The 23,437-nt window shown below is 42.0% G+C and overlaps 1 protein-coding gene and 1 non-coding gene across 2 annotated transcripts in view; one reads left to right on the plus strand and one right to left on the minus strand.

Moving 5' to 3' along the window:
* The window catches only part of Cap1 (cyclase associated actin cytoskeleton regulatory protein 1), a 38,042-nt gene that overhangs the window by 2,319 nt on the left and 12,286 nt on the right, over positions 1 to 23,437 (plus strand). The window contains exons 2-6 of the mRNA XM_004665292.2: positions 11,721 to 11,842; positions 12,446 to 12,546; positions 18,491 to 18,568; positions 21,344 to 21,487; positions 21,567 to 21,652. Coding sequence (XP_004665349.1) covers positions 11,731 to 11,842; positions 12,446 to 12,546; positions 18,491 to 18,568; positions 21,344 to 21,487; positions 21,567 to 21,652 — 521 coding nt within the window. The 5' untranslated portion in view covers positions 11,721 to 11,730. The remainder of the gene's footprint in view (positions 1 to 11,720; positions 11,843 to 12,445; positions 12,547 to 18,490; positions 18,569 to 21,343; positions 21,488 to 21,566; positions 21,653 to 23,437) is intronic.
* Positions 22,535 to 22,641, minus strand: LOC123461070. The gene has a single exon (XR_006637388.1). It is a non-coding gene; the product is annotated as a U6 spliceosomal RNA (small nuclear RNA).

The following is a 23,437-nucleotide window of genomic DNA, read 5'->3' on the forward strand; positions in this document are numbered from 1 at the left end:
GTCCAAGGAATCAGGCTGATTATGAGCATGAAGAAGTAGTAGTATTAGAGGCCTGGTTTTCTGGAATACAAGAGGTAAGTTGGGAAGAGGGGTATATTAGAGAAGTGACATAGGTATTTAATTTGAGATATTTATAATATCCAGGCAATGATGTTTAAAAGGTGGCCCAAGTAGAGCAAAGATGTGGAGGCAAAAGAGGGTCTGTGTTGTTCAGTGAAGTCCTGGAGTCTAGGGTGTGACAGAAATTGGGGAAAGAAGGTTTTGGCTGCCAGGTTGTTAAGGGCTTCTGATGCCTGATCTGGGTGTCTTTAGATTTGTTCTGCAGTTGGCTGTTTGCTAGCTGAGTTTCTGTAGTCCATCCTAAAGAACTTTCTATAGGCATTTCCAACAGACTTCTTCAGAAATACTTCACCAGTCAGGTGAGCATAACTGACAAAGAGTTTAAGTAAAATGGTAGCTGTGAAAGTATTTTGTACAGTATAGCCTCCCATGCAAACCAAAAGTGGTAGGTACTTTTGTAAAATTCAGTGACTTTATTTTTGCTTTGAAGAAGTTGGCTGTTGAGTTTGTAAATGTTTCCATCACTGCCATAAAAGTAAGTGATCTTTAAAAAATTTTTATTTATTTATTTGAGAGAGAGAATGGGTACACCAGGACCTCCAGCCACTGCAAATGAACTCCACATGCCTGTGCCACCATGTGCATCTGCTTTACATGGGTACTGGGGTATAAAACATGGGTCTTTAGGCTTCCAAGCAAGCACTTAACTACTAAGCCATCACTTCAGCGCCAAAAATGATCTTTCTTTTTTGAGATAGGGTCTTACTCTAGCCCAGACTGACTTGGAATTTACTATGTAGTCTCAGGGTGGCCTCGAACTCATACAATCCTCCTCCCTCTGCCTCATGAGTGCTGGGATTAAAGGGATGCGCCACCACACCCAGCTATTTTTTTTTTAATTTGATGAGGGAAAGGGGAGGGGAATAGAGAGAGAAAGGGTGTACCAGGGCCTTCAGCCATTGCACATTCCAGACGCATGTTTCACCTTGTGCATCTAGCTAATGTGGGTCCTGGGGAATTGAACTTGGGTCCTTTGGCTTTGCAGGTAAATGCCTTAACCTTTAAGCCATCCCTCCAGCCCAAAAGTTAGTGATCTTTTAACCAACTTTCTTAGTTATATGTATATTTGTTTAATTGAGTTAAAGAAAAGTCTGAGCCTTTTAAAAGTGACTTCCTCAATGTAGTCTTCTGTGCTTCTATAAAGCATTGTAAGTCCAAGATTCATTTTGTTTAAATAGGCAAATGCAAAGGGTTATTGGAAGCTGAACCTTTTTTTTTTCAAACATTCTTTTTATTTTTATTTTAAGTATTTTATTTATTTATTTGAGAAAGAGAGAATGGGCAACCCAGGGCCTCCAGCCACTGCAAATGAACTCCAGATGCATGTGCCCCTTGTGCATCTGACTTACATGGGTCTTGGGGAATCGAACCAGGGTCCTTAGCCTTTGTAGGAAAATGCCTTAACCGCTAAGCTATTTCCCCAGCCCCTGCCTTTTTTTTTGTTTTTTTTTTTGAGGTAGGGTCTCACTAGGCCAGGCTAACCTGTAATTCACTTTGTAGTCTTAAGGTGTCCTCAAACTCACAGCAATCTTCCTATCTCTGCCTCCCAAGTGCTGGAATTAAAAGATGTGTGCCACCATGCCTGGTGATTCTTTAAAACATTGTGTTTATTTATTTACTGTTAATCTGTGTCTTATCCATAAAACTTCAACTTCTCTACCATAACCTTTTAAATTTTTATTATTTATTTTTTAAATTTTTTAAAAATTTTATTTATTTATTTATTTTGAGGTAGGGTCTTGCTCTAGCCCAGGCTGACCTGGAATTCACTATGTAGTCCCAGGGTGGCCTCAAACTCACGGCAGCCCTCCTACCTCTTCCCTCCTGAGTTCTGGGATTAAAGGCATGTACCACCATGCCCAACTTATTTTTTTTTTTAATTTTTATTTATTTATTTATTTGAGAGTGGCAGGCACAGAAAGAAAGACAGATAGAGGGAGAGAGAGAGAATGGGCGCGCCAGGGCTTCCAGCCTCTGCAAACAAACTCCAGACGCGTGCGCTCCCTTGTGCATCTGGCTAACGTGGGACCTGGGGAACCGAGCCTCGAACCGGGATCCTTAGGCTTCACAGGCAAGTGCTTAACCGCTAAGCCATCTCTCCAGCCCCAACTTATTTTTTTATATTATTTATTTTGTGAGAGGTGGGGGGAATGGGTGTGCCAGAACCTTCAGCCACTATTAATGAACTTCAGACATGTGCGCCCCCTTGAGTGCATGTGCAACATTGCACACTTGTGTCACTGTGTGTCTGGCTACATGGGACCTTGAGATTAGAACATGAGTTCTTAGGCTTCGCAGCAGGCATCTTAACTGTTAAACCATCTCTCCAGCCCTACTACAACTTCTGAGTTGCTAGCTCAGGTTGACCTAGAATTCACTCTGGAAATCAAACTGGCCTTGAACACAAGATGGTCCTAAGTGCTAGAATTAAAGAACATGAGCCATCACACCTGAGTTGGGATTAATTTTGGGGGGTGTTTTTTGTTTGTTTTGGTTTTTTGGAGGTAGGTCTCATTTTAGCCCAGGCTGATCTGAAATTTTCTCTGTAGTTCCACACTGGTCTCAAACACACAGTGATCCTCCAACCTCTGCTTCTTGAGTGCTAGGATTAAAGGCATATGTCATCATGCCCAACTAATTTTCTTTGTTGTTGTTTTTCAAGGTAGGGTCTCACTCTACCCCAGGCTGACCTGGATTTCATTATGTAGCCTCAGGATGGCCATGAACTCACTGCAGTCCTCCTACCTCTACCTCCCAAGTGGTGGAATTAAAGGTGTGCGCCACCACACCCCACTACCAAACCAGACTTTTGAATTTGGTTTGGCCTTTTCTTTGGGTCATTTGTATTACCTGTGTACTCCTTGTTCCAGTACAATAGAGTTTCTTAGCCTTGGCATAGTTAACATTTTGGAGCAGATAATTCCTCATTATGGGGCTGGGCTGTCTTATGTTTTGTAGGATGTTTAGCAACATCCATGGCCCCTGTCCACTGGATACTGCTATCATGTCCCCAGCTGTGACAATCAAACATGTCTTCAGACATTGCCAAATGTTTCCTGGAGGAGAATTGATCCTGGTGGAGAACTACTGCCTAAGAAACCATTGTAGCTGTGGTTATACAGTGTCCTATTTCCCCAGCTAGAGTCTATGAGGCCAAGCTCTTAGCCTGACTGAGCACAGTGATGGCACATGATAAGCACTCAGTACTCTGATGAATTCATTACTTGTGTTGGTTGAGACATTAGGAAATGATTGTGCAGTCAAGGAATTCCTTGCTTGTCTATAAATTCCTGTTTTCTTCACATTCATATTGCTTGTAGTTAGTGTGTTTGGCTTTAGTAGATAGGATTAGTATTTATATTGTTATTACTACTATTTTAATACTTTATTTGTTTGCCAGGGCCTCTTGCCACTGCAAACTACAGATGCTTGCACGTGCCACTTTGTGTATCTGGCTTTAAGTGGGTACTGGGGAATTGACTGGCAGACTTTGTAAGCAAGCACCTTTAGGCACTGAACCATCTTCCCAGCCTGTGGGGTTTTGTTGTTGTTGTTGTTGTTTTTCAGGGTAGGGTATTGCTCTAGACCAGGCTGATCTGGAATGCATTATATAGTTTCAGGCTGGCCTCAAACTCACAGCAATCTTCCTATGACAGCCTTCTGAGTGCTGAGATTAAAGGCAGGCACCACCATGTTTGGCCTAGCATATGCTTTTAAATTATATATAATTCATAAAGTTGTTGTTGACATTGAGTTGTTAAAATTGTAGTTTCCCCATCTTTAAATTAATGTAGCTACAGCATTCACCATGAAACTATATTTTCTTGATATGCCATCATATAAACCTTACAAAAAAACCAAAGTTCCAAAAATATTCCTCAGCTACACAGTGCAGCTTTGTGTGCCTTGCATTACCAAACATGTGCCAAACTTTTCCATTTGGCTAGAAAATAGTTGAAATGTTTAGTGGAAGGAATAAGCAGCCTTGCTATTTTTGTTTGAGGTTCTTTGTTAGGAGGGGAAGTTTGTTTTTTTTTTTTCCCCTCCACAGGTCATTAAAGTTCCTATATTTAAGTTAATTATAGACTTAAACTCACAGAGCTTTTCATATCTCTAGTTGTAGCTGAATCATGGCTCAGGACAAATTTCATCCTTGAATCTTATATGAGAAGGAAATGCTGTTCTATTAAAGCAGCTGTGCAGGCTGCAATCGGCCAGTGCCGTAGCTCCTCATATACAGAAGGAAAAAGGACCTGCTGATTGTTCCTTAAAGTTAGTCTTCATAGCATTCTTTTGAATGGAAGGGAGATGGGCCCCTATGGCCATACAAAGTGACCTATTTGCCTCAAACCGTTGAAATAGCTCATTCTCAAGTCTGACTTGAGCTTGCCCACTCTTACACATTTTACTCTCTCCTGGACGTTCAGATGGAGGACTGTGGAAGGAGGGAACAGGAGACAAGCCCTGCTGCTGTGTTGGATCCCTTCCCTCCCCTAGATGCCAGGCCTTTCTTTCTCTTTGAATCTGATCTTCAGGTGACAGTGACTTCATTAGTGAAACCAAAATCTTAGGGAAGAACAGTGACTCCTGATTTGGATTAGATTTAGGTGACACCTTTACTGACTATTCTTGGGTTTCTGGGTTAAACCAGCCAACATGTAAGTAGCTCCTGCCAGCATGTCTAAATTTTGCTTTGTGACATGCTAAAATCTAGTGTTAAGCATTTCTGTATTGTTATTAATAAAACTGATGGTAGCTTCGAAGTGGTATTCCAATAGAGATAGTCCCCCCTGCCCAGGTAGAGTCTTGCTCTAGCCCAGGCTGACCTGGAGTTCACTATGAAGTTTCAAGCTGGCCTTGATCTCACAGCAGTTTCCTACCTCTGCCTCCTGAGTGCTGGGATTAAAGGTGTGTGCCACCATAGTCTCTTTTTAAAAATATTTTTAGGGCTGGAGAGATGGCTTAGTGGTTAAGTGCTTGCCTGTGAAGCCTAAGGACCCTGGTTTGAGGCTCAATTCTCCAGGACCCACGTTAGCCAGATGCGCAAGGGGGCGCACGCGTCTGGAGTTCATTTGCAGTGGCTGGAGGCCCTGGCGTGCTCATTCTGTCTCTCTATCTGTCACTTTCAAATAAATAAAAATAAACAAAAAAAATTTTTTTTAATTAAAAAAAATATTTTTATTTATTTCTAAGCAGAGAGAGGAAGAGAGTGAATGAGTATGTGTGTACCAGGACCTCTAGCCACTGAAAAAGAACTCCAAATGCATGCACCACTTAGTGCATCTGGCTTTTCAGGGGTATTGGGGAATTAAACTGGGTTGTTAGATTTGGCAAACAACTGCCTTAAACACTGAATCATCTCTCCAGCCCAGAGATAGTCTTTTTCTTTGTTTCCTTCTTTTACTATGAGAAATTATACTTCTGTGTTAAAGTTTAGAAAACAAGGGCTAGAGAGATGGTTTAGCGGTGAAGTGCTTGCCTATGAAGCCTAAGGACCCCAGGTTGAGGCTCGACTCCCCAGGACTCACATTAGCCAGATGCACAAGGGGTGCATGTGTCTGGAGTTCATTTGCAGTGGCTGGAGGCCCTGGCACGCCCATTCTCTCTCCCTCTCTCTATCTGCCTATTTCTCTCTCTGTATGTCACTGTCAAATAAATAAATAAAAACAACAAAAAAAATTTTAAATAAAGTTTAGAAAACAAAAGAGGGATTTGCTGAAAACTCCAGGTGGCAGATAGTATGAATTTGTGTTCACGTCTTTTCTCAGTGCATTTAGCTATTCCTCCATAATTGAAGCCTAAGATATCCATCATTGTAGATGGCAGATAGCTGTCTAACACTATAGTAAACATCTTCATGCCTATCACTTTCCCACTTTAGGGTTTATTTTCTTAGGATAAAATCTCAGGAACAGGATTACAAAGTCAAGGCCAAGGGAAGCATTTTAAAGTAGGTCATTTGGGCTGTTAAGAGTATGTGGGCTCCCTTGGATGGTTGCTTTCTTTTCAGTTTTACTTGAGTAGATGACTTAGTGACTTAGAGCTACTATGGAGCAAAGTAGAAACATCTTAAGCATAACAACTTGCTATGCAGGTAGAAATTCTTTTTTAAAAATACAGGGCTGGAGAGATGGCTTAGCAGTTAAGGCTCTTGCCTTTGAAGCCTAAGGAATTTATTTATTTGAGAAAAAATGAGGGAAGGAGGGAGGGAGAGAGAGAATGGGTATACCAGGGCCTCCAACCACTGCAAATGAACTCCAGACACATGTGCTACCTTGTGCATCTGGCTTACATGATTACTGGGGATTCAAACCTGGGTCCTCAGGCTTCACAGGCAAGTGCCTTAACTGCTAAGCATCTCTCCTGCCCACCTTTTTTTTTTTTAAAGCAGTGTCGGGAATTAAATCTAGAGTTGCATTCTGCCACAGAAAGGGTTTATCTCCAGCCCCACCCCCATTAACTTTTAGTTAGCATGATAAGAATGAAGGACTGGGGATGTAGCTCAGTAATGGAACATTTGTATAGCATGTACAAGACTCAGTTTGATCCCTAACACTAGAATGATGAGAACAAGGCAATTTTGGCAGGAATCTCTAGCCATTTCTATTTTGTTTTCTTTTTTCCTTTTTTTTCTTTCTTCTTGGTTTTAAGCTGCAGAAGAAATTGCTGGAGAATCAGGCTAATGGTTTCCTTTTCTCTGCATGATGACTTCATGGCATTTTGTTTGCCAGTGACTTGTAAACAATATCTCTGGTCCTGAGCCTTTCCCAGGCCTTACTTCTAAATACTTACTGGACAGTTTTATTTAGAAACTTCTCTTCAAACTCACCATATCCTAAACTGACCTCATCTTCTTGCACTAACTAGAACCTGCTAGAACTTGTTATGGCCATTAGTGTCATCATTTTCTTAAGGCCCCATATTTGCAACTCTCATCATCTTTGTTTTCATTCTGTGAATGCTGTTGTACATTTCAAGCAGTAGCACACAGTTAGACTTGTTCTCTGTGTAATTCCCACTTGTTATGTGTGCCCTCCAAGGGCCGAACAAGATCAGGGGGTGGAAGTTCCAGGGAGGCTGATTTGCCTCCATATAAGGAATACTTTGAGCTGTCTGAATGGAATGGGCTGTCTCAAAGTCTCAGGTTCTCCATGACTAAAGGTGTGTTTGATCAAGGCTGTCCAACTAATTGCTAAGAATGTTGAAAGGACTGCTCTGAAATCAAGTGGTGTTTTTAATAGGAGTACTTCTACAGTTGCTCGTAATCCTGAGAAGTGGATGTATAGAGGGTACCCTTGTCTCTCCTGCTAGGTTCTTGGGACCTGGAAACAATCCTGTTTTTTTAAAAAATGCCAGCTCTTCATTCAAGTGCTGCTCACTTAGTTGCCTAGAGGGGATTGTTTGTTAAATTCAAGAACTTTATTTTGTTGTTGTTTGTTTATTTTTTGTTTTTCAAGGTAGGGTCTCACTCTAGCTCAGGCTGACCTGAAATTCACTCTGGAGTCTCAGGGTGGCCTCGAACTCACGGCGATCCTCCTACCTCTGCCTCCTGAGTGCTGGGATTAAAGGCGTGCGCCACCATGCCTGGCTAAGATCTTTATTTTATTTAAATATCGGATTAGACATCAAATGTGGATTTTCATTGAAATATCTTTTGTGGTAGCCTTCTTGTCTTTTTATAGCCAGATTAATAATAATTTTCACATAGTTACTATTTTCGCTTTTGTAAAATTCCATTCTGTTTATAAGACCAGACTTGGAAACACTGCGTTCACCATCATTCCTTTACTCAGAATCCTCAAATAGCTTCACTTTTATTACAACATCAGTACCAGGTACTACCTGGCTTTTCCTCATTATCTCACCCAGCTTCCTTATCACTTACTCTGTATAATGCAGAATCACAGCAACAGCATTCTACAGAGACTTGTCTTTTTTTTATTTTTTATTTTTTTTTTTTTGTGCAAGAGAGAGGGAGAGAAGAATTGGTGTGCCAGGGCCTCCAGCCAGTGCATTCAAACTCCAGATGTGTACACCACCTTGTGCACATGTGTGTCCTTGTGCACTTGTATCAGTTTGTATGTCTGGCTTACGTGGGACCTGGAGAGTTGAACATGGGTTCTTAGGCTTCACAGGTAAGTACCTTAACCACCAAGCCATCTCTCCAGCCCCCCAATATCTTTTTTTTTTTTTTTTTTCTGAGGCAGGGTCTTACTCTAGCCCAAGCTGACCTGGCATTCACACTTTAGTCTAAGGGTGGCCTTGAACTCATGTTGATTCTCCTACCTCTGCCTCTCAAGTGTTGGGATTAAAGGCATGCGCCACCACACCTAGCTTTTCCCCCAATATCTATTTTTAAAAATAAGATTTTCAAAAGTGAGTTCAAGGCCACCCTGGGACTACACAGTGAATTCCAGGTCAACCTGGCCTAGAGGACTAGAGTGAGACCATACCTCAAAAAAAAAAAAAAAACCAAGCAGTGGAGCTTGGGAGATGGCCCAGCAGTTAAAGACACTGCAATTCACATTCGATTCTCCTAGTGCCACATAAAGCTGGACACAAAAATGACACATGCACCTGTAATCCCTATACACCTGTGGCAATGGGAGGTTTATTAACCTGCATGTGTGTATGTATGTATGTAGAGACCAGTGTCTCTAGCCACTGCAAACAAATGCCATGTGCATGTGTCACAGTTTACATCTGGCTTTATATGGGTGCTGGGAAATGAACCTGGACCAGCAGGCTTTGGAAGCAAGCACCTTTTTTTTTTTTTTTTGAGGTAGGGTTTCACTCTAGTCCAGGCTGACCTGGAATTCACTATGTAGTCTCAGGGTGGCCTTGAACTCGTGGTGATCCTCCTACCTCTGCCTCCCGAGTGCTAGGATTAAAGGTGCACACCAACACGCCCAGCTGGAAGCAAGCACTTAAAAATTTTTTTTAAATATTTATTTATTTATTTGAGAGAGATACAAAAATATGCAGGTAGAGAGATAGCGAGAGAATGGGCATGCCAGGGCCTCCAGCCACTGCAAACGAGCTCCAGATACATGCACCCCCTTGTGCGTCTGGCTTATGTGGGTCCTGGGGAGTTGAACCTGGGCCATTTGGCTTTGCAGACAAGCACCTTAACCACTAAACCATCTCTCTAGCCCACAAGCAGACATTTTAACTGCTGAGCCATCTCCCCAGCCTTGGTTGGTTTGAGATAGGGTGTCTTATAGCCCTGGTTGTCCTGGAACTTGCTATGTAGCCAAGGATGACCTTGCCTTTCTGCTCCTCCTGCTGTCACCTCCTGGGATTACAAGCATGCTCTATCACAGTTTATTCAGTACTGGGGATTGAATTTGGGGCTTCATGCGTGCTATATAAGCACCTTACCAACTGAGCTACATTCTCTGCCTGTGAGCCTATGGGTTTTGAAGACTGATTAGATAAGAGGAATAAGGAAAAAAAGATAATTAGGTAATGTTTATGAATCTTTCCTGCTTTCCAGGACCACCAGATGTTGCTACATGGATTTCTGCATTCATTCTCTCTGTAGCTCCCAAGATTTTATTCTTCTCTCTATTATGCAGATAAGGGACCAGCAGTTCAGAATATTTGCTAATTTGCTCACTGTCACAGAGCCAGTGAGTGGTAGCACGGTGACACGTGCTGTAATCCCAGAATTTGGGAGGTGGAGGTAGAAGGATCAGAGTTCAGAAGAACAAAACAAAAAGACCACTCTTGTTCACCATTACTTTACTGGCTAGAAGTTTCTGGTTGTTAGTTGGGGCAATTATGAGATTGCTGCAATGCTGGCCCACTGAGACTGAGGATGTGATATGGAGAAGATGATAAATTCTGTTTTGGATATTTCAGTTGAGGTACCTTCGGGACAACCAAGTAGAGGTGTCTAAATAGAAGCTGCCTCTAAGATTCTGAAACCCAGAATAACGGATGTGCCGCTTTGGAGTCTCTCCACCAACAGAGTTTGTGGTGGTTCTCCCTGCCTGTAGGTGGGCTGGGTGTTATTGCGGTAATGATAGTTGAAGGCTTTGTAAAAGTGAAGATGATGACCTGAAGAGAATGTGTGTCTGGAGAGTAAGGAGATGTGTGTCTCACCAGGAGTGTTAGCTTGTGCCTATAACCCGAGCACATAGGTTAAGGCAGGAGAATTGCTTTGACTTTGAGGCCAGCCTGGGCTACAGAGTGATACCCCATCTTAAAAACACCAGGGAGGAGAGGAGAGGAGAGGTTTTTCTTTGAATCCCTTTAGGTCTAGACATTCTTTCCCATAACTCACTCTACCTCCCAAACCCCTCAAAAACCAGATACTGTTCTATATTTGGTTAGTGGTAGGATGAGATTAGCTATGAATAGTAGCTGTAGCTTGGTGCAGTGGCACATGCCTGTAATCCTAGCTCTTGAGAGGTGGAGGCAGAACAATCAAGTTCAAGGTCATCCTTAGCTACATGGGGAAGTCAAGACTATCCTGGACTACATGATACCCTGTCTCAAAGTCTGGATAGTGGAGTAGAATGTAGAACCAATTAGATGAGTTTGTTTTTCTTTCTCAGAGCATTCTTAAGATTTTAGACATTGAATGATGGTAGTTAGTCAGTGGAAAACATTTATAACAAGCTGTTTCAGATGTGTCTGGTCTCCTTCCCTACTGCATATCCAGATTCTACCCACACCCTCATTTGAAACCTGCCTCAGAGTGCAGCTTCTCCAGATATCCTTATCTGATCCTTCCAGGTGATGTGTTCATCCCCTCTCTGAAAACCCATGCCATTCTATCTGCAGCTTACATCACTTTCTGCTCTATTTCATATTTGTTTGAGCATTGTTGGTGTGTACATTAAATATCCACTATCTACCTTCCACCATAAGTTGTATTTAGCTTGGTGTGGGGCAGTGGTTGAGAATGGGGGTTGAAATCTCAGTGATCTTACTGCTATCAGAATTGAGTGCTGGCTTATTAACTAGCCATGAGAATATAGGCAAGTCATGTAATGTCACTGAACTTACCTGTTTTGTTTTCAGGCCGGGTTTCAGTCTTTGCCCAGGCTGACCAGAAAAACACACACACTCTCTCTCATCTATCTATATACACACACACATACTCAGGCGATCCTCCTGAGTGCTGGGATTAAAGGCATGCGACACCACACCTGGCCTATTTTCTATCTTTAAGAGCAAGTAAGAGGCTGACAATGGGACTCAGTGGTAGAATGCTTGCCTAGCATTGATGAGGAGTGGGATTCAACCACCACACACCCACAAAAAGGGGTAGTGGTTATCCTTCCATTTTGAGTACTTGTGAGACTTAACCAATAAAATACATATGACCATCCTTTGTAAATTCTAAATTCTCACACACATATTTGTTACTATATAATAAATATTCAATATGTATTTGAATAAGATTTGTACCTTTTCCTGAGTAGTTTCCTTGCTTAATGAGGTGTGTATGGCTTTGCAAATTTGCTAGACTACTTTCCCACTGTATTTTACTAGTAAATTATCTGTTCCACAGACCTGCATCCTCTTCACACCCATGTAGGTGCTATGTAATACTAAAATAACAAATAACATTTGATCTGTTTCTGCAGGTGGAACAGTATGGCTGACATGCAAACTCTTGTAGAAAGATTGGAGAGGGCAGTGGGCCGCCTGGAGGCAGTATCCCACACCTCCGACATGCACTGTGGGTATGGAGACAGTTCTTCGAAAGGTGAGCAGTCCATAGCTCAGCAGAGTGCCTTATGTCCTGACCTTAACTGTGTATCATAATGAATTTTCTCGTTTGGAGCTGACCTCCCAAGCATTTACTGTCTTGTGAACAACTTTATCTGTAACTTATCTCCTATGAACAAAAAAGTGTGTGTGTGTTGGGGGGGGTAACTTGCACAGGGAGGTTTGAGGTTAAATAATTTTAACACAAGAACTTCCTACTTATGATGTTTCCTGTTCTGTCATCTTAACTGAGTGACTGCAGTTTAAGTTAAATGACGATGATATTAAAATTTCTTTGTAAATGACTAGCAGAGTATCTACTTTGCACATACAGTAAGTGGAACATAGAATGTTAGAGTGAAAAGGAATCTTGGGAGGTCCTTGTGATTTTTTAATTTTATTTTATAGATATTGGAAATTGAGAGTAAAAGTGTCACACAACTAGCTGTGGTGGTATTAGACATAAAGCCCTGTTTCCTGACTCCTGTCCATATTCCATGTGCTCTATTCCCTTGCCTCTCCACTTTTACGTGGAGGTGTACTTTAAACAGATACCCTCTGGTACATGACTGATTCTTCTTGGTGTGTCTGTCTTCCCCAGGAGCAGTTCCATATGTGCAGGCATTTGACTCACTGCTTGCCAATCCTGTGGCAGAGTACTTGAAGATGAGTCAAGAGATTGGAGGCGACGTGCAGAAACATGTAAGGCTACTGTGCCTGTATTTCATTTGAGGACTGGTGTCTCTCTTCACATACCATTCATCCCTCATCCCTAGTTTAAGAGCCCTTTCAGAGGCTCCTGACTCCTTTTCAACTTGTATTGAGGAATATGATCCTGACACAGAAATGGTTTTATTTTTTTTAGGCCACTTCCTTTTACTTCATATTTTATGTGTTTCTTTTATGTAGAAAACCTTGTTTGGTCCATTAGATGTGACTGAAACATGGCTGTGTTCATTTTTGTGTTCCCAAAAATCTTATGTAATCAGCCTGGGATGACTTACTCAAAAGAATCATTATCATGACATAGCACTTATAGAACCATACTTGGTAGTTATTATGTGAATGTGGGTTATTTTCACACTTAGCCCACTGTAAGAAATGAAGTAGGCAGTGACAGATGCCTGTCCACCCACTTCCCTCATGTACTGCCTCCATTGTCACCACTCCACCACCACCGTCCTGTACTCACATATATCTGCTGCCTCTCTTGTGAGACCTAGGACCTTTCTGAAGTCCACTGAATCATCTTTTACAACTGATAACCATCTTCAGGATCTTTCTAATCTCAGTGCTAAGCTTCTCACACACTAGCTGCTGTCAGTGATCAAAGCTCTAGGGAGTGATGCTGGGACTCTTCAGTGTAGGGAGAGGATTGCATTTTTACTTTATAGACCTGTAACTTTAAAAAAAAAAAAAAATATATATATATGTATATATATTTATTTATTTATTTAATACAGAGAAAGAGGCAGAGAGAAAGAGAGAATGGTCACACCAGGGCTTTCAGCCACTGTAAACGAATTCCAGATGCATTCACCTCCTTGTGCATCTGGCTTACACAGGTCCTGGAGAATCAAACCTGGATTCTTTGGCTTTGCAGGCAAAGCCTTAACTGCTAAGCCATCTCTCCAGCACACTTTTTTTTTTTTTTTTTTAAAGGCACACACCACCACACCTGGCTTCCCTTGATTTTTTTTTTTTTTTTTTTTTTAGGTTTTTTGAGGTAGGGTCTCACTCTGGTCCAGGCTGACCTGGAATTAACTCTGTAGTCTCACGGTGGCCTTGAACTCAAGGCGATCCTCCTACCTCTGCCTCCTAAGTGCTGGGATTAAAGGCGTGCACCACCACGCCTGGCTTGAATTATTTTTTATATCTTATTTTTATTTATTTATCATTAGAGAGAAGAAGAGAGATAGAAAGAGAGTAGGTGTTCCAGAGCCTCTAGCCATTGCAAACTAACTCCAAATGCATGCGCCACCTTGTGCATCTGGCTTATGTGGGTTCTGGGGTATCGAACCTAGGTTCTTAGGCTTGGCAGGCAAGTGCCTTAACCACTAAGCCATCTCTCCATCCTTAGACCTGTAACTTTTGAAAAACTTGTAAAGCATGGATCACTTTTATCTTGGAAAATGTAAATACAGCTTCATATGGTAGCTCATGCCTGAGGCTGAGGTAGGATACCCAGGAAAGTGAGACCCTATCTCAAAACAGAGTATATGGGGAGAGAAGAAGATTCAGGGGGAAAAAAGTTTTCTTGAATTTATTTATTTACTGTGGAGGTTCCCCCCTCTCTCCTTTTTAGGGCCTCATGCATGCTAGATAAGCATTCCGCAGTTGAGCTATGTCTGTAGCTCTTGGATTTTTGTTCTTGTTTTATTTTTGTTATAGATTCTTGGTAGCCCAGGTTGACGTCCAACTATACATAGCCAAGAATAGCCTTGAACTCTATTTTTTTTTTAATATTTTTTTGTTCATTTATTTATTTATTTATTTGAGAGTGACAGACACAGGGAGAAAGACAGATAGAGGGAGAGAGAGAGGATGGGCACGCCAGGGCTTCCAGCCACTGCAAACGAACTCCAGACGCGTGCACCCCCTTGTGCATCTGGCTAACAAGGGTCCTGGGGAATTGAGCCTCGAACCAGGTCCTTAGGCTTCACAGGCAAGCGCTTAACAGCTAAGCCATCTCTCCAGCCCAGCCTTGGACTCTTGATCATTCTTCCTCCATTTCCCAAGTGCTTGGGTTACAGGCAAATGCCACTGTGCCTGAATTTTATATCTTAATGTCCATATCCTTATATTTCTTAAAGTCTTTTGGCTGTGATGTTCAGTGAAATAATGATATATTTGTGACTGAGGTAAAAGCTTTACAAAAATAATGTTTGCACTACTTTATTTTTTTAGTTTGAAATAATTTCATACTGGTACATTGTCCTTATTCACACTGATGTACTGCCCTCATACTTGAATTCTCTTTCATGTAATGCAGTGCTGGTTGTAGTTCAGTAGGCTAATTTAAAACTTACCTATATGATATATGACATTTGAGTCATAGCTTTCACCTAAAGGAGTGAACACTTTGGCATTTATAACCTTGGTTTTGTTTTCACTTCTGGGTTTATTTTTTGTGATATGGGATAAGAGGGATTTTTCAATGTACATTAAAAAAATGCTTTGGGCTGGAGGGATGGCTCAGCAGGGAAGGCGCTTGCCTGTGAGGCCTAAGGACCCACGTTCAATTCCCCAGGAACCGTATAAGGTGGTGCACACATCTGGAGTTCATTTGCAGTGGCTGGAGGCCCTGGTGTGTCCATTCTCTCGCCTGACCTTTCTCTGTCAAATAAATAAATATTTAAACAAAAAACAAACACTTCATGGCTAGATGTGGTAGTTCATGCCCATAATACCAGCACTTAAGAGGCTGAGGCAATTGAATTGCCATGAGTTTATAGTCAGCCTGAGCTATTGAGTGCCTCAAAAGACAACTGAGCTGGGCATGGTGGTGCACACCATTAATCCCAGCACTTGGGAGGCAGAAGTAGGAAGGTTGCTGAGAGTTTGAGGCCACCCTGAGACAACATAATGAATTCTAGGTCAGCCTACCTCAAAAAAAAAAGAAAGAAAGAAAAAGAAAAACCAAACAAACAACCAAATGGGGACATAGTGTGGTTGGTAGGGTGCTTTTCTGGCATACATAAAGTACTGGGTTCAATCCCTAGCACCCCATGTACTGGGCACAGAAGCACTTTCCTACTGTAAACGAATTCCAGATGCATATTAATTCTTACTAAGGGTCATAGCCAGAAGACTTTTAAGAAATATAGGGATATGGACATTAAGATATAAAATTCAGGGGCTGGAGAGAGGGCTTAGCAGTTTAGGTGCTTGCCTGCAAAACCAAAGGACCCAGGTTCGACTCCCCAGGACCCACATAAGCCAGATGCACAAGGGGGCGCAAGCATCTGGAGTTCATTTGCTGTGGCAGGAGGCCCTGGTGTGCCTATTCTCTCTCTCTACCTTCCTATTTCTGTATCTTTCTCTTAAACAAATAAATAAAAATAAAATATGAAAAAAAGATATAAAATTCAGCATAGTGGGACTTGCCTGTAGTCCAAGGTTTGCAAGCAGGTGCCTTAACTGCTAAGCCGTCTCTCCAGCCCAAGCTTGCTTCTTAAAAAAAAAGAAGAAGCCTGAAGCCAGGTGGGATGGTTCATGACTTTAATCCCAGCACTTGGGAGGAAGCAGAGGTAAGAGGATCACAGTGAGTTCAAAGCTACCCTGATAGTACATGGTGAATTCCAGATCAGCCTGGGCTGGACCAAGACCCTACCTTGTAAAAAAAAAAGAAGGGGGGGATGCAGGGGGGAGGTAGGCATGGTGGTGCATGCCTTTAATCCCAGCATTTGGGAGGCTGAAATAGGAGAATTGCCATGAGTTTGAGGCTACCCTGAGACTACATAGTGAATTCCAGGTCAGCCTGGGCTAGAGCCAGATGCTACCTGGAAAAACAAAACAAAAAAAAGCCTGAACTAAAAAAGTCTAAAGCCTGGGTTCAGTTCCCTAGTACTCAAGTAAACCCAGATGCACAAAGCAGTGCATGTGTCAAGTCCAGCTCATAGGGCACCATTTAGGACATAGTTTGAAATTGATGCTCACCCATATCCTAAAATAGAGTAGACCACTAGACTTGATATGGCCAGGATGAGTAATATTCCTAGATTTATCCATTAATTAATGGGTTATAGGTTGTATAGACAGGATTCATAGCCTAAGGGCTAAGGTAAGGGCTAGGGTAGAAACAATTATGAAAAGTATAGTTGATGAGTAATTAGGTCATAAGGGTTCTTTAATAAAAAGTTTTATAGGCAGGGTGTAGTGGCACACACCATTAATTCCAGCACTTGCGAGGAGGCAAGGGAGGAGGATCACAGTGAGTTCAAGGCCACCCTGAGACTACATAGTGAATTCCAGGTCACCCAGGTTAGAGTGAGATCCTACCTCAAAACCAAAAAGTAAAATGAAATTAAAAATTATATCATTGGGCTGGAGAGATGGCTTAGCGGTTAAGCGCTTGCCTGTGAAGCCTAAGGACCCCGGTTCGAGGCTCGGTTCCCCAGGTCCCACGTTAGCCAGATGCACAAGGGGGCGCACGCGTCTGGAGTTCGTTTGCAGAGGCTGGAAGCCCTGGCGCGCCCATTCTCTCTCTCTCCCTCTATCTGTCTTTCTCTCTGTGACTGTTGCTCTCAAATAAATAAATAAATAATTTTAAAAAATTATTTAAAAAAAAAAAGAAAAGAAAAATTATATCATCAAAGAAAGGTTGGAGGCCATAGGGTCCAACAACATTGTATCCTTTTTGGAGTTGTACATAACTAGAGTTTTCCATTCTACTAGTGTCAGGAATGGTATAGCAGTAAGGATGGGAACAATTAAAGGAATAATATTAAGTGCATATGTGTAAAGAAGAGGATTTGAATCTCTGAATACAAGGTCTTACATCTTGTACATTTACCAAGCTCTGCCATCTAAATGAGTCCTGCTCTTGAACAGATTATGTGCCTGATTACTAGATTAAGATTCATTTAGGGCTGGAGAGATGGCTTAGTGGCTAAGGCACTTACCTGAGAAGCCTAAGGACTCAGGTTCCATCTCTTTCCAGATCCCACATAAGCCAGATGCACAAAGGCGAAGTGAGCACAAGGTTGCACATGTGTACTAGGTGACAAACATCTGGAGTCTGTTTCAGTAGCTGAAGCCCTGGCATGCCAATTCTCTCTTGCAAAAAAAAAAAAGATTAATTTATCTATGAAATTAAGAACACCAATGTTGGCTAGAGCAATACTCTACCTCAAAAAACAAAACAAAAAAATACAGAACACCAATGTTTAGTGGGCTCTATTTTTCTGGTTCTTTTTTACTGGGAAATACTGCTAATAAGTAGAAATCAACCTGGATACCTCTGGTCTCAGATCATGTAGGACTTTAATCGTTGAACAAAGGAACCATTAATAGCTTCTGCACCATTGGGACGCCTTAATCCAACATCAAGATTGTAAACCATACTGTCAATATGAACTCTTACCCTTAGGATAACATTGTTATCCCTAGGATAACGTGGTCCGTTCATCAAATTTATTGGGTCAGTTGACAAAATTAATCACTTAGGCTGGTAAGTCTTATTTAATTCAGAGGATAAGTTATAGTGGCCCTGGCCACTTACTCTCATTTTCTGTCCCTCTGTCTACTGGCAAATACCTAAAATTAAAAATGATAAAAAACAAAAAAGTTCTTGAGGGTCTGACAGCATAGTGGTAGAACATTTGCCTAGCATGTGCAAAGCTCTAGGTTTCATTCCTAGCACCCCAGAAGACACATACAAAGTACTTTGTGAACCTGACTTCCCCTAAGGCTATCTTTGATTATCTTTATTTCCAACCCCAGCTCTCTATCCCTGATGAGTTCCGAGAGGAACAGTAGTTCATGTGGTCTGGTATCAGCCCCCGGAATCTGAAATACATGAGAGGCTTCAACATGAAGTGCATGGGCGCCACCAGAGGATGTGGGCATAAAGGTTTCAGGTTGTCCTTATCAGGACTTCTCCAGTTGTAATGTGTCATCGATAGGTTGTTGTTCTCTCTTGCAGGCGGAGATGGTCCACACAGGTCTGAAGTTAGAGCGAGCTCTACTGGTTACAGCATCTCAGTGTCAGCAACCAGCCGGCGTAAGTTCATTACTAGTTGGCTTAGTTTGATTTGATACTCAGGACAAACAGATTTCCATTAAACTATCACAGCATGCTAAAATAGGCTCATGATAATACACATTCATGCCAAATCTCAAGGGTTAAGCAGATTTAAAGTGCCCTCATGGGAATGTGCCTTGGGTACTTAATTGGTCTCTGCTGACTTTGTTGTCTGTCATGTTGCTTGGTTTAGATAGCCCTGGGATTTTACTATGTCTTAATAAAGAGCTTCATCTCTGCTTCCAGGTGGGTGGGTTTTACAGATACTGCTGTGAGAATTCTAAAACACTTGAAGAACTGCTTCTTCTCTCATCATAGATTGGGGAAATCTCCCTTTAGTTGTACCCCTACCTCAGATTTTCCTGCCACAAGATGGAAAAAGTCGAATGAAGAGTTCTCAGGATGAACAATTTCAGTTTTGTTTCTTTTGTGGTAGGCTTTCCTGCTCATGAAGGGATGATAAAGCAAGTCTTCCTACTAATGCTGCTTTAAAACCTTGTCATCCCTAAGTAATGGAAACAGTGCCAGATAATGTAAATACACTGGAGTTTAGTCTTGAAACTGTCCTGATTAACTTAAGTGTTTATCTGAATCTTTTCTCTAAACCCATGTTTTCCCCAAGAAATTAGCCAAGCAGCTGAGACACTACTAAATTTTTCTTTGAGACCAATAGGCAAACTTCACTAGCCAATCTGATCTGCCACCCTTTTATGTAAATGAAGTTTTGTGGGACAAACGTTTACTGACTAGTCCATTACAGAAAAAGCTTGCACACTTCTGGTTAGACTATTCATGCTAAGACCTAAGAATTAAAAGTTAGGAAACAGCTTTGAAGGAAGAACACAAGATTTTATTCATTTTTGTTGAGCTGCCTGCTTGAATGTACCAGCGTCCCTAAAGTGCATTTGATACTTCAGGTCTCTGCTGGGGCTAGCGATGCATTGAGGGTTGTAATGATGACAAAAGAGAGTTAGGACAAAGCCCTTACCTTTGAAGAATTAATAAAAAATAAAAACGTTCTAGCTGGGGTTGGTGGTACACGCCTTTAATCCTAGCACTCAGGAGGCAGAGGTAGGAAGATCACTGAGAATTTCAGGTCAGCCTGCGCTAGAGTGAGATCCTGCCTTGGAAAAAAGAAAATAAAATAACAACATTCGTGCCAGGTGTGGTAGCATTCCTATAATCCTAGCACTTGGGTGGTAGAGGTAGGGGGAGGATAAGGTCTTCAAAGTCATCCTTCACTACATTAGTGAGTTCTAGCCAGGGAAAGAGGGAGGGAGAAAGAAAGGCAGAGGGAGAGAAAAGGGAAAGAAACACATCCACGTGGTCCTTTAATAGTTTGTACACGTGTTGTATGGTGTGTCGGAACTGGTTATGCTGACCTGTAGGGAGCTGGGTATGGTTGCAGAAGGGCTTCATAAGGAAGCATTTGGATGAACTCAAAAGGAGAGGACATTGTAAGAAAGGGTGCAGAAATAAACTGATATCTCCTATTAGTGGGATAGAAAAGAGCAGTAGCTGAAACTTTGGGATTTTGTGGTATGTGTGGCATGACAGATCACATCCAGCCTGAGGAACTGGAACTTTATGCAGAATTGAGATGTGAGCAGTGTTTTAGCCATTTAAATCAAAGCATGGTGAATAAAATGTTCATTTGAGGGCTCATTTTAGTCCACAGAAGGAATTGTTACATTGCCAGGTATTGTGGCATATATCTACAATGTCCACACTGGGCCGGGGGGTGCGGGGGTTACTGATGCAGGAGGGTCATGAATTCCAGGCTAGTCTGGGTTACTTAGCAAAACCTTGTCTCTATTAACAACAACAAAAAAAGCTTATCTTCATAATCAGAGTTGACCAAAGTAGGTAACATTTTTGTTGTTTATTCAAGGTGGGGTCTAGCCTACACTGACCTGGAACTCACTCTGTAGTCTCAGGGTGGCCTCAAACTCACAGTGATCCTCCTACCTCTGCCTCCAGAGTGCTGGCTTCAATGGTGTGCGTCACCACACCCAGCTACATATAACTTTTAGAGAAGTTATATAGAGCTGCATTTTTTTTTCTTTTTGTGTGTGTGTATGTTGTTGAATGTACATGTGGGGGAGGTGGGAGTACACGTGTATGTGTGAAGGCCAAAGGCCAAAAGTTGACTTCAGGTCTCATAATCATTCCTCACCTTTTGTTTTTTGTTTTTGTTTTTTCAAGGTGAAGTCTTGCTGCAGTCCAGTTAGTCTCAGGCTGGCATGTGTCCCAAGTGTTGGGACTAAAGACGTGCATCACCACACCTTATTATTTTAATTTAATTTTAATTTTTTTTTATTTGAGAGAGAGATACAGAAATAGGCAGGTAGAGAGACAGATAATGGGCATGCCAGGGCCTCCAGCCACTGCAAACAAAATCCAGATGCGTGTGCCCCCTTGTGCATCTGGCTTACGTGGGTCTAGGGGAGTTGAACCTGGGTTCTTTGACTTTGCAGGCAAGTGCCTTAAACGCTAAGCCATCTCTTTAGCCCACCACCTTATTTTTTAAGACGGACTTTTACTAAACCTGGAGCTCACTGATTTGGTTGGATAGCTAGCCAGCAAAGCCCTATGATCCTCCTATCTCTCCCTCCTTTGCACTGGGATCATCGGCACATGCTATAACACCTGGGTTTTATATATGAACTCAGGCCCTCATGTTTCAGCAAATGTGTACTGACTGAGCCATCTTCCCAGTCCCTAACTGTAATCTTTTTCTGTCTCTTTTCCTAGAATAAGCTTTCTGATTTGTTGGCACCTATCTCAGAGCAGATCCAAGAAGTGATAACCTTTCGGGAGAAGAATAGAGGCAGCAAGTTGTTCAATCATCTGTCAGCTGTCAGTGAAAGTGTTCAGGCCCTAGGCTGGGTGGCTTTGGTAAGCAGAGCAATGTCTAAGGGAGGGAAGAATGAACAAATGAGAGTTTCTCAGTCACTGACTGCTTCTTTCTTTCCAGACTGGCAAACCTGGCCCCTTTGTAAAAGAAATGACTGATGCTGCCATGTTTTATACAAACCGAGTCCTCAAGGAGTATAGAGATGTGTAAGTCTAGCCTTTTCTCAAGTGGTAAAGGGCAAACTTCACTGGTTACTTTCTGGAGTAGCACTTTGAGTTAATTAAGACTGTCGACTCCTGTGTTGTTTCTTTATCTTGGTAGATACTGGGTCATAGAGAAGCATTTGCAAGCATTAGATGTTTCTGCCCCACTTCTCCTTTTCCCTCCATGGTTACTAGAGGCCCTTGTACTTAGTTTCTCTACCCTCCCCCAGATTTGGGAGGATTTGCTGGGGGTTACATGCACTAGTGCCTTTTAAGCCTCCTTTTAGGTTAAATTTTGTTCCTTTGTTGCAGATGTCTCACTGGTGTCACAGTAAAGGGCCTTAACTAGAAAATGACCCTGGGCTGGAGAGATGGCTTAGCGGTTAAGCGCTTGCCTGTGAAGCCTAAGGACCCAGGTTCGAGGCTCAGTTCCCCAGGTCCCACGTTAGCCAGATGCACAAGGGGGCGCACGCGTCTGGAGTTCGTTTGCAGAGGCTGGAAGCCCTGGCGCGCCCATTCTCTCTCTCTCCCTCTATCTGTCTTTCTCTCTGTGTCTGTCGCTCTCAAATAAATAAATTAAAAAAACAAAAAAAGAAAATGACCCTGACTGTAAAGTGACAGTGAAGTTGTCTAGCCAATGCAGGCATTAAGTAAAGGAGTTAACTGTGTTCTAACCACATAACCTTACCAGTGCTAAGTGACTTCTCCATTGCTAATTTTGAGCTAGAGTGGGTACAGTTACTTAATTCAAGAACTGTACAAACCCGTTATTTTTTTTAGGTGTAAATTTTATGATTTTTTTATTTATAGTATCCTAAAAAACTTCCACAAAAATTTACAAGCTAGGTTGCAGGATGCAAGATCAATATACCAACACTTAAAGATAAAAATATGGAACGCTTCGCAAATTTGCGTGTCATCCTTGCGCAGGGGCCATGCTAATCTTCTCTGTATCGTTCCAATTTTAGTATATGTGCTGCCGAAGCAAGCATGCAAACCCTTTATTTTGACCATCAGCAGTGAACACATTTGTTGAATAACTGACTCTGCTAGAAATAAGCCTTCCCACACCACACACCTCTTTTGATTCTTCTAGCAGCCTGTAGTTACACACCACAATGTATTCTTTGTTTTGTTTTTCAAGGTAGGGTCTCGCTGTAGCCCAGGCTGACCTGGAATTCACTGTGTAGTCTCAGGGTGGCCTCAAATTCATAGCAATCCTCCTACCTCTGCCTCCCGAGTGCTGGCATTAAAGGTGTGCACCACCACTCTTGGTCCATCATAATGTTTTGAATTTACTCTATCATTTAAAACAAGATTTAGTGGGGCATGGTGGCACACACCTTTAATCCTAGCACTCAGGAGGCACAGGTAAGAAGATTGCAATGAGTTCAAGGCCACCCTGAGGCTGCATAGTAAATACCAGGTCAGCCTGGGCTAAAGCGAGACCCTACCTTGAAAAACCAAAAGAAAAAATTAAGTGTGGCTTAAGCGTAACTGGAGGTTATTTATTTATTTATTTGAGAGAAAGGGAGAATGGAGAATAAGAGTGGTATACCAGGACCTCTAGCCCCTGCAAATGAACTCCAGATATGTGTGCCACCTTGTACATCTGGCTTTACGTAGGTACTAGGGAATCAAACCTGGGGCCTTAGGTGTCGCAGGCAAGTGCCTTCACTGTTAAGCCATCTCTGAAGCCCAGTCCTATCATTTTAAAGTTGAAGAAACTAGGTCTTAGGCTAAGTTAAGCACAAAGTCTTCCAACTAATGTATAGGAACAGAGGGATT

Source organism: Jaculus jaculus, chromosome 5 (assembly GCF_020740685.1).
Source record: "Jaculus jaculus isolate mJacJac1 chromosome 5, mJacJac1.mat.Y.cur, whole genome shotgun sequence".
Lineage (NCBI taxonomy): Eukaryota > Metazoa > Chordata > Mammalia > Rodentia > Dipodidae > Jaculus > Jaculus jaculus.